Source organism: Ochotona curzoniae, unplaced genomic scaffold (genome assembly GCF_017591425.1).
Source record: "Ochotona curzoniae isolate NIBS_2020 unplaced genomic scaffold, NIBS_Ocur_1.0 contig_1, whole genome shotgun sequence".
NCBI lineage: Eukaryota > Metazoa > Chordata > Mammalia > Lagomorpha > Ochotonidae > Ochotona > Ochotona curzoniae.
In genome coordinates this window covers 34,791,212-34,804,804 of record NW_024464918.1, presented here as the reverse complement: position 1 = coordinate 34,804,804, position 13,593 = coordinate 34,791,212, and the positions used below count along the sequence as shown (strand labels likewise).

The 13,593-nt window shown below is 44.0% G+C and overlaps 1 protein-coding gene across 3 annotated transcripts in view; it reads right to left on the bottom strand.

Annotated features, from left to right (window-relative positions):
* The window catches only part of LYRM7 (LYR motif containing 7), an 84,729-nt gene that overhangs the window by 68,491 nt on the left and 2,645 nt on the right, over positions 1-13,593 (bottom strand). For 2 of the 3 annotated variants that reach the window (XM_040971381.1, XM_040971398.1), the window contains exons 2-4: positions 11,796-11,868; positions 10,173-10,243; positions 6,306-6,387 (exon numbers count right to left, since the gene is read on the bottom strand). In XM_040971381.1, coding sequence (XP_040827315.1) covers positions 6,306-6,387; positions 10,173-10,243; positions 11,796-11,868 — 226 coding nt within the window. The remainder of the gene's footprint in view (positions 1-6,305; positions 6,388-10,172; positions 10,244-11,795; positions 11,869-13,593) is intronic. The other variant, XM_040971390.1, reaches the window with a different exon arrangement.

Genomic DNA, 13,593 nt, shown 5'->3' with positions numbered 1-13,593 from the left:
TCTCATTTCACATAAAATCACAGGGGCAGAGCTGGCACTGTGGCACAACAGCTTAACCCTTTGCCTGCAACACAATTACCCAATAGGAAAGCTGGTTCACATCCTGTCTGCTCCACTTTTGATACAGCTCTCTGCTACTCTGCCCGGGAGGAGTGGAAGATGGGCCAAGTGCTCAGGCTCCTGCCACCCGCTTGGGAGACCCAGCCGGAGTTCCAAAGTCCCCGACTTGAGACTGGACCAGAACTAGGAGCTGTGGTATTCGGAGAGTGAACCAGTCGACAGAAGATCAACCTTAATCTCAATCTCTCTCACTCATTCTTTGTAATTGTGCTTTTTAAATAAATAAATCTTAAAAAGAAAACAGAGGTAGGTATTTGGTTTACTCTCTGTCTCTGTGGTTTGTTCCTTTTTCCCTCCAAACTAAACTAAAACACAACCAATTTCATCCTTTATTTACCAAATTTAACTAGTAAGAGGACAGAATCAAGTTACAACATATTTAACGAGTTGGGCCTCGCATGGTGGCCTAGCGGCTAAAGTCCTCACCTTGAACGTGCTGGGACCCAATAGGATGCTGGTTCTAATCCCGACAGCCCTGTTTTCCATCCAGCTCCCTGCTTGTGGCCTGGGAAAGCAGTCGAGGATGGCTCCAAAGCCTTGGGACCCTGTACCTGCACAGGAGACCCAGAAGAAGCTCTGGGCTCCTGGCTTCAGATCAGCTCAGTTCCGGCAGTTAATGGCCACTTGGGGAGTGATATCAGACAGAGATCTTCCTTTCTGTCTCTGCTCCTCTTTGTATATCTGACTTTCCAATTAAAATAAAAAAAAATCTTCAAAAAAATATATAAATATATTATGGGCCATCAGATTACCAATTATGAAACTTAGGACCATCAACTGGGAAATTTATTTATACCCCTTATTATAGAAAAAAAAAAAAAAGAATGCTCTCCTAATTTAAAGATTCCAGATTTTATAACAATAGTTGTTAACCAGGGGTGTCTGAGCTGTCATACCAACCAGAGAATGTTGCTGGAATTGTGTGGGCAGGAGCCAAGGATGCAAATCTGCAATGAATGTGTGGGATAGGCTGGCACAGTGACCAATGTTCTGTGCAAAAATGTCAATATGTCGCATTGAGCAAAGTCATCAAACAACAAAAAATGTTTGAGTCCTAGGCAAGACACATTATTGAATTTAAAATTAAAAGAAAGCTTAAGATTGCAAAAAAGGGGCTGGTGTAGTAGCCTAGTGGCTAAAGTTCTCTCCTTGCACATGCTGGGATCTCATATGGGCAACAATTCTCATTCAGGCAGTCCTGCTTCCCGTCCAGCTCCCTGCTTGTGGCCTGGGAAGGCAGTCGAGGACGGCCCAAAAGCCTTGGGACCCTGCACCCGTGTGGGAGACCTGGAGACTAGGCTTCTGGCCTCTAGCTTTGAAGCGGCTCAGCTCCAGCCACTGAGGCGCTTGGTGACTGAACCATCGAACGGAAGATCTTCCTCTCTGTTTTTCCTCCTCTCTGTATATCTGACTTTTCAATAAAAATAAATAAATCTTTAAAAAAAAAGATTGAAAAAAAATCTGAGAACATACATGTTTCTCTTTCCTCCATAAAAATTGAACACACTAAGATACCATGATTCAGAAATGCTCCCACAGCTTTCCCCGAAAGGCCCTGTGTACGCCCTTCAAAATGTGCGAAGTTCCAGGGCTGCACACCGCGGGTGAGCAAGCTGAGCCACTTTCCAATCACATCATCTATTTTGACTATTGGCTAGTCGGCTTCTGATCCAGCTTCCCGCTACAGTACATTCTGGCTCAACTTCCAGGGTCCCTGTCACCGCATCAGAGACTTGAACAGAGTTCCAGGCTCCTGACTTCAGCCTGGCCCCGCCCCAGCTGTGGCTGCCATCTGGGGGGTGAAACAGTACACAGAGACTCTGTCTCTCTCTTCTCTCATATCTGCCTTTTAGACAAATCAAAAGGAATAAACAGAGGCCAGCACCATGGCATAGTAGGTTAAGTCTCTTCCTACAGTGCCGGCATCCCATATGGGCACTGGTTTGATTTCTGCTGTTCCACTTCTGATCCAGTTTCCTGGTCATATGCCTGGGAAGGCAGAGGAGGATGGTCCAAAGCCTTGGGACCCAGCACTCATGTAGCAGAGCCAAAAGAATTTCCCGGCACCTGGTTTAGGGCCAGCCCAGCTCTGGCTGGTTGTGGCAGTTTGGGGAGTGAACGAGCAGATGGAAGATCTCTCTCACCCTCTGTAAAATCTGCCTTTCAAACAGGAATAAATAGACCCTTAAAAAGAAAAAGAAGTAAGAAAGTTATTTAAGAAAATTGTAGCAGTGAGAGACAAAGCACAGAACAGCTAAGGAAGAGGAAGAGGAGACCGAGGAGCCGCGATGACTAAAGGCCCCTGGGCTTCAGGCCCACGCAGGGCCGGCGGGCTCTCCTCGCTGCTGCCCTCAAGGGCACCACGAGAACATGTGGGAACATCTGAACCACAGTACTGCATCGGTGCTACAATCTCGGCTTTGCTAATTATAACGACAAAGAGGAGAATATCCTGCATATTTAGCAAAAACACACTGAAGTGTTTCAAGGAAATATACTCTACTGTATTTCTCCAAAAGATCTAACACCAAGTGGGCAGCCATGATACAAAAACATGCTCATCTTCAGGGTGGAGAGTTATATCAGTAATCTACTCTTAGAAAGTTCTGGGGAAAAAAAAAGAAGAAGGAGTGATGACAATAAAGCAAATGAGGGAAAGTGCCAGCATTTGTACAATCTGGGTAAAGGAACTGATTTTTCTCATACCTTTTCTGTAAATCTGAATTACTTAAAATAAAACTTAAAAAAAAAAAGACATGACTAAAACAAGTTTAACACAAAAGAAAAAATGGGAGTTTTAATAAAGACATGCACACACACACACAAAGATCTGACTAAAAATAATACTTCATTTTTTTTCCAGACCTTTCTAAGAGTAAGTTGCAGACACAACCCTCCACCCTGAAGATGAGCACGGCTTAGTACCATGACTGCCCACTTGGTGCTAGCGCTGCCCGAGAAATGCGTTAGATTTCTTAAAATCTTCAGCGTAGTTTTTGCTTCCATCTGCTGCTTCACTCCCCAAATGGCTACAATGTCCAGAGCTAAGCTGACCCAAAGCAGCTTCTTGCATGTCTCTCTCATGGGTGCAGGGGCCCAAGGACTACAACCATCCTGTGCTGCTTTTCCAAGACACAACAGGGACCTGGATCGGAAGTAGAGCAGCTGGAAAGTGAACTGGCACTTCTATGGGATGCTGGCACCACAGCTGGAGGTTTAGCCTACTCCTCCACAGTGCCAGCCCCTGCAGGTTTTATCAGGGAATAAATAATAGAGTAGGCTCCAACTTACTAACAACAGCAAAAATTTATAGTTTATGTAAGTACATTATGTGCTTCCTTTATGCTAGACATTACAGGAAATAAAGACACAAAGGTAAGTCCAAAATAGTCTTCGGCTTCAAGGAGCCTGCACCAGATGAAAAGATAAATAGTATAATGTAATGTGTTACAGAGGTGGTATAATACTTTCAGGCACAGGTGAAGAGTGACTAAATCTACCTATATTATTTTAGAATATGTTCAGCTCTAAATAACAAAATGTCCAACAAACAGTAGTTTGAAGAGGTAAGAAACTGACTTTTCTCATAGTATCAAGACATAGTTTGAGACTGTGCAAGTCCTTAAGTCCTTCATAGCAGCAAGGCTTTTTCTTCTGTTCTGGCACATTCCATGGCGGTCTTGTCTCCCCTGATATTGTCACATCACGTCTGCACGGCGTGTGGGAAGAAGAAAGATGAGAAAAGGGCACAAGAGTGCCCCGGTTTACCCTACTGCTTCTCAACAGGAAAACAACGGTTTTCCTGGAGCAAGTACACCACTGCTTATGTAAGCCAGAAAGATGTTATTGCTCTGGGAAATTATCTCCTTGCTTTGCATTATTGCCTCTTGAATGCAACTTTTCAGTTACAAAGTACCCACCAATTACAATAGCATGTAAAAATGCCCTTCTTCCCATTTATGGGGGACATTCAGTCACCCTCTGTCGCTTGAAGTCTCACGCACATTCAAATCAAGTGCCCCCACGTGAGGTGGCATCCTTCCATCCGGCTCAGCTATTGCTAACATGCTAGGAAGCTAGGGGAGCTCAGCACAAGCCAAACAGGATCCAGACAAAAAACCTGGGATGGGAGATACCCCAGTCTACCGAAAACCTACAAGCCTGCTGGACAGGAAGGGCAAACGTCCAGCCAGTCTGGCAGCACTTAATTCCTGCCGGGACACCCAAGCCCCTCTCCAGCACAGGCTCCGAGGCTCCTGGCTCTGCGGCTGCCAGAGCCTCCTTGTCTGGGGACGGGGTTACTCTGGTGGTTCACTTCTTGTGACAGGAGCCAGGCAGGGTCTCGGCACTGGAGAGAGCTAGCCAAACGTGGTTTCTCAGTAATGCAATTTACTAAAAAGCTTTTCAACTTAACATCTGCCTCCACTCATTTCTGTGAGCAAGTTGCCACAGGCATACAGCTTGGCACAGTTTTTCAAGCATGAAGACTGTCATCTTTTGGTACTGCCTCTGTGTTCTGCCCAATCCCTAATTCTTACTTTAAGCCACTTCTTAAAGCAATGAAAAATAATAAGCTGAAGTGAATGAGTACATCATCTAGCTGATCTCTGAGAGGATGAGAAAGTCTGGGGGAACTGATCTTATTTCATGGTAGTGCTCACACACCTCCTGCTGGTACTGGCTTCCATTTTTGCAGAACAAACCAGCAGCGTTATGGGATCCCAGCGTTTAGAAGTGGATTAGCTATTTGAGCCACCGCGCAAGCCCCCAGCAGCCTGCTACAGTGCACCTTGCTCAAGCAGTTGGTTCCGCAACCCCTTCTCCCCCCACACTTGAGAGATATGACTGAATTCTGGATTCCTTGTTTAGGAACAACTCAGTTTTGGCTGTCGTGGGCATTTGGGGAGTAAGAGAAGAGCAGATCTCTCTCTGCTTCTCTGCCTTTCATATAAAATACAGTAACAATAAATACAATGTGAAGTAGAAGTACTTAGCTCTACAATTACAGCAAATGGGGTACAAGTTTAGTGTAGGACTAAACTTGCACTCCTGTAGAGGAGCACCCATGTTCGAGTCCTGGCTCTGACTGCACATACACCCTGGGAGGCAGCTACTGCTGGCTCTTACTTGGGTCCCTCCTACCCTTAGGGGAGACCCAGACTGAGTTCTGGCCTCCTGGCTCTGGCATGGTTCAGCTCTGGTTATTTTGGGCACTTGGGGAGTAAACCAGTAGATGGAAAATCGCAATCTCTGCCTTTCACATAAAGTGCAACCAAAATATTAAAATAATGATGAACATATAGCAAATACACAAATCTGTAACAGCCATTTATAATTACATCACTATGTGACAGGAATTTTTCAATTCTATTACACCTAAAGTGGTCACCATCACCATACATGCTGCCTGAGGCTGATCTAGATGCTGGTTAGGGATGACTGTATATACACTCTCCCCACCAAAAGGTATAGATACAAATGTTCATACAATTATTCATTATAGTCCGAAGTTGGAAACTATTCAAACAATAGAATAAATTATGCTATGTTTATACATGTTCATAACAGTGCTGCTATATCCAACAATAAAAATGGAAAGAGGCAAAACAGTCATCCTATATGAACCCAGTGACACGAAAGGCAAAAGATTTTATTATATCAACTTCTTAATCTATAGTGTTCAAAGTCAGGACAGTGGTTGTCTTTGTGGAGGGAAGGTGACAGAGAGGAACAAAGGTCTGAGAGGATTTGGGGACGCTGGGAAAGTTACACAGCTTGATGGGGACATTGATGACCCAGTTATTTCACCTTGTAAAAATGCACTGAGCTGTATGTATGTATATAAATTGCATATTTTTCTGTTTGTATGTTGCGTTACAATGGTCTGCTTAAACCAAAAAGTGTTCTGAAATTTTCAATGCCAACTCTTGCTTTCACTGTCCCCAAGATACTTTCATGTAGGAAACCTAAAATAACTAATTATACAATACAATGTGTAGAAAAAGGTTTTGTATAGCTGATACACAATACCAGAAAATTTAAAACTCCAAATAAATACTATAGTCACACCATCACTGTTTTTGCAATATAGCTAGGAGTTAATGAACAAAAATAATAAAAAGAGAAAAAAATAGATAAAATAAAATTAGAAACCATCCTTTTTTGTTGTTGTTGTTGTTACTTACTCAGTGTATTGTGGTCTGTGTGGATACCTTGTATAACAGATGTTCTCAGTAACAGTTCAACATCGGAACCTATTTTCATTAGCTGTTAAGAAAACCAAAAATGTAGAATGAATACTGTTTTACATAGATGTACTTCTTCTAAAACAACAGCTTCAGTAACATTTCTTTTAAAGTAATATTGCATTCACGCATCTGAAACTATTTAAGTTGTATAAAAATGTCAGACATGCATTTAGTTTTAACTTATAACCATCCATGATTTTTTGTTGTTAAAACATGTATTTTGGCCCTGGCGTGCTGGCCTAGTGGCTAGTCATCACCTTGAACATGCTGGGATCCCATATGGGTGCTGCTTTGTGTTCTGGTGATCCTGTGTCCCTTCTAGCTCCCTGCATGAGGTCTGGGAAAGCAGTCAAGGATGGCACCTAGCCTTGGGACCCTGTACCCATGTGGGAGACCCGGAGGAACCTCCTGGCTTCTGATCAGCTCAGCTCTGGTTGTTACAGCCACTTGGGGAGTGAATCAAACAGACAGAAGATCTTTCTCTGTACTTCCTTCTCTCTGTAAATCTACCTTTCAATAAAATAAATAAATATTTTTTAAAAATACATGTATTTTTAAAGTGTGTTTCACAGCCTTGGTATAGTGCAGTGGGTAAAGCTACTGTCTGTGGCATTACCATGCTGCATGGGTGCCAGTTCAAGTCCCAGCTGCTCCACTTCCTCTCCAGTAGAAGACAGCCCAAGTTCCTGGGTCCCTGCATCCACATGGGACACCTGTAAGAATCTCCTGGCTCCTCGATCTTGTCCCTGACCTGGATTGTGCTGTCACGGAGGGCTCTGGGGAAGCAGATATGAACCAGTAAATGGGAGATCTCTCCTTTTTCTTTCTCTGATACTCCTTTAAACAAGTAATATCTCTAAAATATATTAAATGAAGCATTGTGGAAAGATGAGAATAGTATCCCAGGCAGAGCCCACAGCAACCCTGAAATGGTAGCAACATTCTAATAGGTGGTACAATTCAAGCGGAGGAGGAAAGGTAGCAGGGCTCACATCACAAATAGTCCTATAGGCCACAGGAGGTTCCTGGGTTTTTCTTTCAATTATTGGGTTGAGAAGAGAAGAGCAGAGGTCAGCACAGTGATATAGCAAGCTAATCCTTCTCTCCATGGTGGCGGCAACCCATATGGGTGCAGCCCGAGTCCCAACAGTTCTACTTCGATCCAACTCCCTGCTAATGGACTTGGAAAGCAGTGGAGGATGTCTCAAAGTCTAGGGCCACTGCAGATAAATGGGGGACCCAGAGCAAACTCCTGGTTCCCAGCTTCAGAGCAGTCCAGCTCTGGCTATTGTGACCATATTTGGGGAGTATATGAATGGAGAATCTCTCTACTTCTCCTCTTTCTGTAACATTTGCCTTTCAAATAAACAAATCTTTCAAAATTAAAAAGAGAGAGAGAGCGAGTGCCAGGCAAGGTGGTCTAGTGACAAAAATCCTTGCCTTGGGTGTGCCAGGATCCCACATGGGCACTAATTCTAATCCTGGCAGCCCCACTTCCCATCCAGCTCTCAGTTCGTGGCCTGGGAAAGCAGTAGAGGACGGCCTAAAGCCTTGGGACCCTGCACCCGTGTGGGAGACCTGGAAGAAGTTCCTGGCTCTTGGCTTTGGATCGGCTCAGCTCCAGCCACTGTGGCTGCTTGGGGAATCAATCAGTGGACAGAAGATCTTCCCCTCTTTGTCTCTCCTCCTCTCTGTATATCTGACTTTCCAATAAAAATAAACAAATCTTTAAAAAGAGAGAGAGAGAAGAGAAATGGAAAGTACCTTTTTAAACAGGATCACCCGTCCTTCAAAAATATTGAGAACAGACTGGAAGGGGTGATGAAAACAGAAAGGAGGGGATTTTTAACAATTAGAGAAAAACGATGGTGCCTTGCACTAGGAGACAAAGAGGGGAGGATAAAGAGAATGTCTTCTGGATGCATTTTAAAGGTCAAGGGAAAAGGATTTGCTAGTGGTTGATGTACCTAAAAGGACAGCAATCAAAGGAAAAAGCCCAAGTTGCTCGTTCTGATCACCTGAAGGAGACATGGAGAGGGCTGGGAAAGCACAGCTTCATTTCCAGATACCCAGGAAGGCAGCTGGAAGGCTGGACAGGGGCCTGCTCACCTGGGGGAAGTACATAAAGAGCCCAGTCCTACATGTAAGGCTGGAGCCAGCCTCGGGGAGGGTGAATGGACTAGGGGGGGTTGGAGGCAAGCAGCAGGCACAGTCTGTATGAATCCCAGAGTACAAAATCAATCAACAAAGACGCCCAGCGGTGCAACAGGTAACACAGCTCCACACTGCAACTAACCTTTAAGAAATTATCAGCTGTGGAAGTACCAAAGAATATTCATGATTATCTGAAAAGACTACTAAACACTTCTATCTTTTCCCAATTACTTACTGGTATAAAGTTGAATTTTCTTCATATATTTCTACATAAAAATCAAACCAAAGTAGATTAGGTCAAGAGGCCGATGAGAATTGGACTGATTTCCATTAAGTCAGACATTAGACTCGCAAAAACATACGGACAAGGTCACCCTTCTCACTGGTTTTCTTTTTTAAAAACATAGTTGTTTCTCATAAACATGATAGCTGTTAAAATGTAACGGGCTAATTATCACTGTTTTTACATAAATCAATATATACTTTAAGAAAGTCTCACTTTAAATCTGCTGCTTTCCCAGACCACAAGCAGGAGCTGGATGGGAAGTGCAGCAGCTGGGACACAAACTGGTGCCTATATGAGATCCCAGGTGTGCAAGGCGAGGATTGAGCCACTAGGCTATTGTGCCAGGCCCACAATTTCAAATTTTAAAATTACCATCTTGTTATTAAACAGGGCAGTACAACAAATACTATCAACTTCCATATACACCTTTTAACTTTTCTTCCAGTTACAGGCTGATTTGATTGTCATCTGAACATCACAGTTAAGCAAAAATATTTCTTTTTTGTCTTTAGACGATACAGATAGAAATACATATCATTGTGTTTTGTTAAGCTCAATTATTAGAGGTACTTCTATTTCAAAATAATATTCTTATCTACCAAGTATAAAGTCATTTTTATCAGATTTTTTCATATGTGGAAATTCTATTAAACATGAAAGAATTTCTATTTGTATCTTCCTTTTTATACCAGTTCTTGTAATTGTAACTTTGCAGATAACTTTGCATTTTCTGGGTTTTTTTTCCCCTAAGGATTCTTTCTGTTCATATCCTTACAGAAAGTTAAGGCATGACAGATCTCAGACAACGTCTATTAATTAGAATACACAGTAGCATGTTTTTTAATCAACAAATGCTGGAACTCCTAGGGAGCTGGCAGGTGACTCTCAGCAGAATGCCTTCAACCCAGCAACTAACGAACATGTGAACAGGGAACTCAGAGAACGAACAGTTCATACATGGGGTGTTTATTACCGCTGTCTGGATAGGAACTGGGAAGAAAAATAAACTGAGATGAGGTAAAAGACAAGTCCTTCCGTAGTTCAAAGTTATGACAACCCCCACCCACTCTGCTGGGCCTGAGTCCCCAGTCCCAGGAAAGGGAGAGGTCTGTGTGTTTCAGGCTTGCCCGGGTGGCTCTGGCTTCAGCCACGGCTACCTGCAGGTTCCTCACAGGGCCACTCGCCCTCCTTGAGGCATCGTCGGAGCCCGAGGAGGTGAGCCTCTCCAAACTACAGTTTTAATGGTTTTAACTGGCAAGCACTGGGTTTCATTTCGTATCAGTCCTCCATTTTTTATTGCGTCTTCTTTGCCAAGAAAATTTGTAACAGTTTTATTATAATTTGGAAAAACTCAACTACTGTACCTCCTCTATTTTCTTAGGAGAAGTCTCATTTTTATTACTTTTGAATTCTTCGTTTATTTTTATTCTGGCTGCTGCAGAGAGAAAATAAATATATTTATTAGTTTCCTAATTTATAAATCTGGTTACAATAATTTACATGTTATGTGCTATGACATTCATTATGCTACTTGTCTACTACAGCAAACGCTTTTGCCTCCATGTAAAACAAAGCGTTAGAATAAGAACGTGAGGTGAGAATGGAGCTCAGCCTTTTAAGCTGCTGCTTTGAATGCTGGTTCAAGTCCCGGCTGCTCTGCCCGCGGCCCAGCTTCCTGCAGACACACACCCTAGCCAGGCAGCAGGTGAGGGCTCAAGTACGTGGGTCTCTGCCACCACCTGCCACATGACAGCAGTGCGGCTGAGTCTGACTGGCCTTCTTGTGCTGTTGTGAGCTCTTAATGGAACAATCCACACAAACTGCTTAATAAATCTGTAACAAATGCTAACTATTCTTAAGAGCTAATCCTCCTAAAACTTTAAATCTCCAAAGACACACCACGCAGATGGAGAGCAGCCACAGAGCCTTCAGGGTGTGTTGGATGGTGAAAGCTTTGGGCTTCACAACAGATGACTTAGGCTAAGTCCCAGGTCTACCTCTTCCTATATGGGATATGGGACAAATCTTTTCATGTCTGTCAGTTTTTTTTTTTTTTTTTAAAAAGATTTATTTATTTTTATTGGAAAGTCAGATATACAGAGAGGAGGAGAGACAGAGAGGAAGATCTTCCGTCCGATGATTCACTCCCCAAGTGAGCGCAACGGGTCGATACTATGCCAATCCGAAGCCAGGAGCCTCTTCCGGGTCTCCCACGCGGGTGCAGGGTCCCAAAGCTTTGGGCCGTCCTCGACTGCTTTCCCAGGCCACAGGCAGGGAGCTGGAAGGGAAGCAGGGCTACCGGGATTAGAACCGGCGCCCATATGGGATCCCGGGCGTGCAAGGCAAGGACCTTAACCACTTGCGCCACCGCGCCGGGCCCCAGTTTTTTTTTTAATCTGAAAAAATAGGATTATCATTGTAGCCATCTCACACAAAGCTATTAGGAGAAATCAAGAATTCTCAAGTACGCACACAATGTCAGATATCTTACTAGTGAAATTATTTTTTGGTGAATTATAGAAATTAAGGGGCTGGTATTGTGGCACAGCAAGTAAAGCCACTATCGGCAGTGTTGGCATCCCATATGGATGCCAGTTTGAGTCCTGGCTGCTCCACTTCCAATGCAGCTCCCTGCTAATGTGGCTGGGAAAGCAGCAGAAGATGGCCCAAGTGCTTGGGCCCCTGCACCCATGTCAGAGACCTGGAAGAAGCTGCTGGCTCCTGGCTTTAGACAGCACCATTCCAGCCACTGCAGCCATGTGAGGAGTGAATTAGCAGATGCAAAACCTTTCTGTCTCTCCTTCTCTCTGGAAATCTGCCTTGCCAGCAACAACAATGAAGTGACTACTCCTTAAGAAGTGTAATGTGAATGAGTCTTTATAACAACATTAGGGGAAGGACAGTGAGGGGAAGTCCCTGAGGGTCTCACAGATCAGTAGCTGCCTGAAGAACAGACTTGGCCCAAAGGGTAAAAAACACAGACTTACCTTCTAAGGCTCTGGCATCGTTCTTAAAAACTTGTTGTCTGGTCCTGTGCAATGTTTTAAAGAGCTGCAAAACCTGAAAAGAAAAACTAGCATTCAATAATATTTCAGTTTACATAAATATTACAATGATTAAACAGGATTTTTCATTTGTTTGTTTCTAGGCTAAAAACCTAGCTGCTAAAAACCAGGGCTTGCCAAAATAACGTTTCCCTGTTACTTGTCTTTTAATTAAAACTTTTGTGCTTTATTTTAAAAATTACATAAAGTTCTTAAAAAGTTACAATGGGGAAGGCACTGTGGTAAAGCAGGTTGGGCCCAGCATTTGAGATGACTGGTTCTAGTCCTGACTAATCAACCTCTGATCCAGGATCCTTCTAATGAAAGCAGGGGAGTGCAGGACAGCTGGGCCCAGCTACCCACGTGGGAGACCAAGTGACTATTTCAGGCTCAACCTGGTAGGCATGTGAGGGGCCAACCAGCCCAGATCTGACTCAATTTCCCTACTGCTCAACGGTTGTTTGAACACAAAAGCAATCATTTTTTTTTTCAAGTTTACTAAAAAAAAATTTAAGTTAACAACTGGGGACAAGCATTTAGCCCAGTGGCTAAAATGCCACGGTCTCAAATTGAAGTGCCACGTTCGATACCAGCTCAGGTTGCTGAATCCAGCTTCCGGCTAATGCAGCCTTTGGGAGACAGCATTAGCAAGCACAAGCGAGTTACCAAGTTTTGGTGTTCAAGTGACTCGGCTCTTGACACTGCGAGTTGAGTTCCTACCTCCCAGCTTTGGTCCAACACAGTGCAGGAGTTTGTGGGCCTTGGAAGTAAGTCACCAGACGGGAGTTCTTTCCCAGTCTAGCTCTTTCTACCTGCCTTTCAAATAAATAACAACAAAAACCCTAAGAGACTTCTTTAGACAGAGTTTAAGAAAGCCCAGTTTTTTTAGGTCAAAATACACAAATTCAGTGTGTGCCTACAACAGGATGGAGACACGCTTCTAAAAGAGCTCCAAACCCTACCAAAAGCCAGGCTTCCAAAACAGTCGACTGTGCCACTCCAGAATGGTCTTGCCTTTCTTAAAAAAAAAAAAAAAAAAAAAATTAAAAGAAACTACTTTTCTTAATTATTTCTCATAATAGTTTTGTAGGAAAAGGAATTGTCTCCTTCTCTTCCCACCCACCCCTGTATTAGTACAGTAATACAGTCCTCTAGCAACAGTTACAGATACAACACTCTGGGGCCTGTGGTGGCCTAGCAGCTCAAGTCCTTGCCTTGCAGGCATTGGGATCCCACATGTGTACTGGATCTAATCCTGGCAGCTCTGCTTCCCATCCAGCTCCCTGTGTGTAGCCTGGGAAAGCAGCTGAGGATGGTCCAAGGCCTTGGAATCCTGCACCCATGTGGGAGATCCAGAAGAGACTCATGGTTCCTAGCTTCACATTGGCATAGCTCTGGCCCTTGTGGCCACTTGGGAAGTGAATCAGCAGACGGAAGATCTTCCTCTTTGTCTCTCCTCCTCCCCGTTTATCTGACTTTCCAATATAAATTAATTAATTTTTTAAAAGTTCAACATTCTGTGGGCCCGGCGCGGTGGCGCAAGTGGTTAAAGGTCCTCGCCTTGCACGCCCGGGATCCCATATGGGCGCCGGTTCTAATCCCGGCAGCCCCGCTTCCCTTCCAGCTCCCTGCCTGTGGCCCGGGAAAGCAGTCGAGGACAGCCCAAAGCTTTGGGACCCTGCACCTGCGTGGGAGACCCGGAAGAGGCTCCTGGCTTCAGATCGGCATAGTATCGGCCTGT